Here is a 5,788-nt window from a genome sequence, read left to right as displayed (position 1 = left end):
CATATAAGTTTTGTCCTTTAGAGAGAATCCACACTAAAAATTATATATCTTGCATAAATTTAAAACTTCAACATGCCCATGTATTTTCACTAATAGGAAGCCTTGCAATTAAACCTTTTGATAAGATGCTTTCTTTCTTAATTTTAATAAAAACCTCCAGAATATATCTCGCTGGCTCTCTTGCAAATATTGGCTGTTGACTGAGAGAGTGAGACAGTCCCAATATCTATCATTCCTGCCAATGTGTGAAGCATTGGAAAGGAAAATTCTACCGCAAATCCTGCCTGTCAACACTGCTTTTTATTCGGTGCGTCAATTAAGTGATAAGTACTCTAGGGGAAACTCATTTGATCTTGTTTGTTTAAATGGCCATTCTCCAGAAGTCCATTGTCAGGACAGCTAAATGTATGTACACATACAGTAGTATGAAGTTGTCTTGTTGAAAATTAAACATTGTCTGAATCTAACAAAGTCCAACTTGTTAATCCTGAGATTTGTACTTTGGAGTTATGTTTCCAATAATAAGGTTAATAGGTTCAAACTGTGTGCCAATGAAAAGGTTAGTCTCGTTAGAAATGTGGGGCAGAGAAGAGTCAAGTATGGGGACTAAGAACATGACATTAATAAGTCCTAAGTCAAGTCAGTTCCCGTGATTAACCTCCATTTTGAAGCTCTATCGTATTAGAGGGTGCATTTTATGATATTAAGTGCTAATAAAGTTTTTTTTTTCATTTAGATTTTTTTCTCCTCTAACTTAAGTCTTTTGATTTGATTTGACTTTTGCAATTTGTTTTCCATTTTGGACAAAGAAAGAATTAATTTTAAGCATATTTAATACAAAATAAGTGATATTTAAAAAAGATTAAATAAAATAAATAATTCTTAAATAATAAAATAAATAATTATGACATAATTGATGTTGTATTGCAATTTTCAATCCATTTCTGATCAATTATGAATGTAACAGTTGACCCCAAAGACTACGTCAAGGTCTTTGCATGCAGTCGAAAAACACGAACAAGGAGACAATTCTATCTATCTGTCGATTTTTGTATTTTTCCCTCACTACCACCCGAAGTTATGGCTCAATCTACATGGGTAGAATTTCTAGCTAACAGTTAGTTATTCTTTTTCAAAAGGTTAAGACTTTATGGTTTTGAATATCTTTCTCTCTTATTTTAATTTGTAATTAAAATAAAAGAAAAAAACAATACTTTTGAAAAAAATAATATCCCTTTTGTTTCATTTTTCACCAAATATTTTAAAATTTGAGTCACATTCCGACATTATTTTACTCATTTCACCCATTAATTTTTATAAGAAAAAAAATTATATAACGCCTTTACTTTATAATAAAATCTTCATGTGCAAGAGTAAATAATAACAATAACAACCACATCTGTCCACGAGGGGGGAAAAAAAACAATCACGTACACAAATATGTCTAGAAACTTATATAAAAGTTTTCAGGATTCATTTACATACGATACCGGGGATTAAAACTACCTTTTAACCGAAGATAATTTAGTAAAGAGAAGGCAAATTAAACAAGAAAATATCTTTAATTTCTTTAATTTTCTTTTGACATAAGTTGTCATTGTCACAAGCTCGCAATGCTACTATCCTAACCAAATTAGGTACTGATTAGAACTTGAAAAATGAAAGTACCAGTAATTATATAATGTGAACGAAAGGAAATGTTTTCCCTAAAATTATGTTCCACACGCAATATTGGCATTCAATTTGTATTTATGGAGTTTGGTCTCCCCTAATTTTTTATTAAAGAAAAATAATAACTTGTTAGAAGGGTTAATTAATTAAAAAAGGTAGAATTTTTTGTTAAGTATTTAACTTAAAATTAATTGGTTATAAGTAGAGAGACCCAATATAAAATTATAAAAAATTAGATATTTATTAGATTTGTGATAACACTAGTTTAACAGGTGGAGATAAAAAAAAAATTATGTGACAGATTTGAAAAAGGTACCGAAAAGAAATACTGGATTTGATATTATGTTAAGTATTCAACTTAAACTCATTTGATTATAAGTAGAGAAGCTTAACTTGAATATAAAGCTATAAAAAAATATATATTTATTAGATGTGAGATAATACTACTTTAACAGGCCTTTATCACATTGGCAAAGATAAAAAAAACATATCATATGACATATTTGAAAAAGAAAACGAAAGAAAATCCTGATTCTGATATTATGTTAAATATCAAACTTAAAATCAATTAGTTATAAGTGGATGGGTCCAACTTAAATATAAGATTATAAAAAATTATATGCCTATTTCAAATTTATCACGTGATATATTTCTTTCATCTCCATCTACATATGATAGGGGCTTATTATAGTGGTATTATTTCACATTTAATAAATATCTCATTTCCTGTAATATTATATTTAAGTTGAATCCCTTCAATTATAGCTAATTGATTTTGAATTGAATGTTTAACATTTTCTATTTTTGATTTGCATCAATCATTTTAAAGAAACAAAATATTTCAGTTCCTGAACTTAGACGTTATTGTTCAATAGCATGTCATCTTCTTAATTGTAGTTAGATCTTTTTGTCAATGTTGTCTTTAATAAAAGGACAAATAGAATTTTCTAAAACATGACCCAATTGGCATTTTGCTTAGAAATTTCATAAGATAACTTAAATTGTTTTCTTCAATTAATTTCTAAAAATTGTTTTCTTCAATTAATTTCTAAAACAATTAGGATAGTACTCATGCGTTGTTGTTTATAAATACCTGACATTGGGTGTTTATTTCTTCACAGCTTAGCAATTGCCAAATCCAATTTAATTAGTGCTATATCTCTACATTGTAAAACAATGACTTTAACCCTCCTTTTGTTTTTCATTTTGGGGACCTTGGCATCTCAGGCCATGTCTCGCACAATTCATGAAGATGCCATTGCTGACAAACATGAGCAATGGATGTCTACATACGGTCGAAAATACGAGAACAAATTTGAGAAGGAGAGGCGTTTTAATATATTCAAGGACAACTTGGAATATATTGAGAGTTTCAACAATGGTGGAAATAGAAGTTATAAGTTAGGCATTAATGAGTTTGCAGACATGACCCAAGATGAATTCCTTGCAGCTCATACTGGATACAAGGTGCAAGACAACCCAACCACATCCATATCAACATCATTTAGGTATGAAAGCTTCTCAGAATTTCCAACAAACTGGGATTGGAGGGAGAAAGGTGCTGTCACTCCTGTTAAGTACCAGGGTAAATGTGGTAAGACATTTTAGATGCATGATTTTGTCTTTGTCTTATCTTATTCTTACTTAATTCGCATATTTTGAAAATTAATTTTTATATCTTGATCTCACATGTCATGCAATGATTATATAATCTATGCCAGTCAACTCTAGGATATGTGGCAGGATTCTAAAATTAAACTTACTTCGTTGGGATTTTTAAGAGCAATCAAGTCAAAACTCTCTTAACCATCTTAACTAAGGGTTCATTTGGATGAATGATGCTATTAATTTAGGTGAAATTAAAAATAGCGATATAAGTAAAATTAATTACGGTGTGATGAGATTGATTATTGAAGTTATGAGATTAAAATCAATAATAAAATGTGTTTGGATACAAAAGTAATGATGACGATGAGATGAATTATTGTGAAAAGAAAAAATGATCATTAAGGATATTAGATTAAAATTTGTATATAATCATAAATTTTGTTTTTAATTCATAATATAATATTTATTTATCAATTTATCATATGATAAATTTTATAAAATAATAATATTTTTAGTTCATATTATTTATTAATTTATTATATAACAATAAATTTTATTTATTATATTAAATTAATAAAATTATTTCATAATTTATAAACAAAAAATAAAAAAAATAGCTAACAATTGTAAAATGTATAAGTAAAAAAAAATATATATGCCCAAAATTTTAAGAAATATAAATTTATTTAAGGGATGATGGGTATAAAAAATATTTTAATAGAGGCATAAAGGTGCAGTTGAAACACTGGCGATCCACTAGATCCTTTTTGCCCACTGTTGCACTGAAGGTGTGCTGCATGCCAAAGTTCCAACTGCAACACAGAACATGTTATCCAAATATGATCTACGATACAATTTGGTCGAAAAAGCAATCAATTCTCACCTTACTGAACCCTCAGTGAATTTCAACTAAACCTAAGTTTAATTTTAGAATCCTATCACAAGTTCCTTTGAAAAAAAAAAATAAATGAACTTAAGGTACAATTACAAAATTTTACGTTGCAAATTTGACCTAACAAATGTGACCATGTACTAAGTACCAAACATCCACCAATTATTATTTGCTTGACAGGGTTTGTTTTCATTTTTTTTTACAGGATGTTGTTGGGCATTTTCAGCAGTGGCAGCCATTGAAGGGATAATTCAAATTCAAACTGGTAAATTGATCTCATTGTCTGAGCAACAACTGTTGGACTGCAGCACAAATGGCGGTAACCGGGGATGCAATGGTGGTTGGATGATGAATGCTTTCGAATATGTTAAGCAAAACCAGGGAATAACCACGGAGGAAAGCTATCCATATCAGGAAATGCAAGGAACTTGTGACACAGAGAAGGAGATAGATAAAGTTGCCAATATCAATAGTTACGAAATGGTGCCTGCCAATGATGAAGAAGCATTACTTAAGGCAGTAGCAAACCAACCTGTCTCAGTTGCCCTTGAGGGGAGTGGACAATACTTTCAATTTTACCAAGGTGGAGTTTTTAGTGGATACTGTGGGACTGCTCTCAACCATGCTGTCACCATTGTTGGATATGGGACTAGTGAAGAAGGTACGAAGTACTGGCTGATCAAGAATTCATGGGGCCAAAATTGGGGTGAGAATGGCTACATGAAGATTCAAAGGGATGTGGGTACCCTAGGAGGTCTTTGTGGCATTGCCTTGAAAGCATCCTATCCAATTGCACAAGTTTAAGTAATTAATAGACACTTCTTATCTTAATTTGGATGTCTACCTTTGTAATAAATGAAAGGAAACAAATAGTAATGTTTGTTTCTTTTAATTTAGGATAATTTGCTTTATTTTATTTTATTTTCCAACAAATCTTTTGCTTTTTAAAAGAAAAAGTATTGTAGCAAAAGTTTAACATGTTAAACTTATATTGCTTTTGATAATATCAAAACTTTCTTGTTGTTGTTGCCATAACAGTTTTAGGACCGCTAGTGAAAACAAACAGAATTGCTATTAATATTTTTTTATTAAGTGCAATTGATCACCATTAAAACATTACATTTTTAATAAAATCTTAAAATTAATTAACATTTATTAAAAAGATAATTTTTAGGTCTATGAAAATAGTTTGGATTCAGGAGTTAATTATATGTGATGACTAATTAACACCCTCACAACGCCCATTAAAAAGTGATACTAATTAATTATGTGTTATTTTTTAACTTTAACAAAAAATTTTAATTTTGATATTTAAAAATAACTCTTTTGACTATTTTTATTAATTTATTTTCATTTCCATTTTTGTTATTTCACCCATTTGTCGTTTTTTACAAATTTTTCTTTTTTATTATTATTTTGTTTTTTAAAGATTAATCCATTTTATTTGAAAAAAATAAATTAAAACCTGTTTATCAAAAAATCTATTAAAATATTCTATTACATTGGTAATATTGAAAAGAATTTTTTACTCACCTAAAGATTTTTTAATAATCATTACTCGAATTTCTTTAAAATCTCATCGTTGTAAACACCCAATTTGGTCTAGGCCTGGATCAA

At 29.0% G+C, this 5,788-nt stretch overlaps 1 protein-coding gene across 1 annotated transcript; it reads left to right on the top strand.

The window, feature by feature from the left end:
* The first annotated feature begins 2,805 nt into the window (after window positions 1-2,805).
* On the top strand, window positions 2,806-5,206 carry LOC111276563 (senescence-specific cysteine protease SAG39-like). The gene is made up of 2 exons (XM_022862309.2): window positions 2,806-3,265; window positions 4,377-5,206. The coding sequence occupies exons 1-2, from the start codon at window positions 2,848-2,850 to the stop codon at window positions 4,973-4,975; spliced, it is 1,017 nt and encodes a 338-aa protein (XP_022718044.2). The 5' UTR covers window positions 2,806-2,847; the 3' UTR covers window positions 4,976-5,206.
* The last annotated feature ends 582 nt before the right edge of the window (window positions 5,207-5,788 follow it).

Source organism: Durio zibethinus, chromosome 25 (assembly GCF_047325235.1).
Source record: "Durio zibethinus cultivar Kanyao isolate XHJ-2024 chromosome 25, ASM4732523v1, whole genome shotgun sequence".
NCBI classification, from domain to species: domain Eukaryota; kingdom Viridiplantae; phylum Streptophyta; class Magnoliopsida; order Malvales; family Malvaceae; genus Durio; species Durio zibethinus.
Note: the sequence above shows the minus strand (reverse complement) of the source record. Positions and strands in the feature narration are given on the sequence as shown.

What these genes read in the sequence shown, in the direction of transcription:
- LOC111276563 (XM_022862309.2), top strand. Translation starts at nt 2,848, where the DNA reads ATGACTTTAACCCTCCTTTTGTTTTTCATTTTGGGGACCTTGGCATCT. An exon ending in TAAGTACCAGGGTAAATGTG is followed by an intron (nt 3,266 to 4,376) that starts GTAAGACATTTT and finishes TTTTTTTTACAG; the next exon opens with GATGTTGTTGGGCATTTTCA.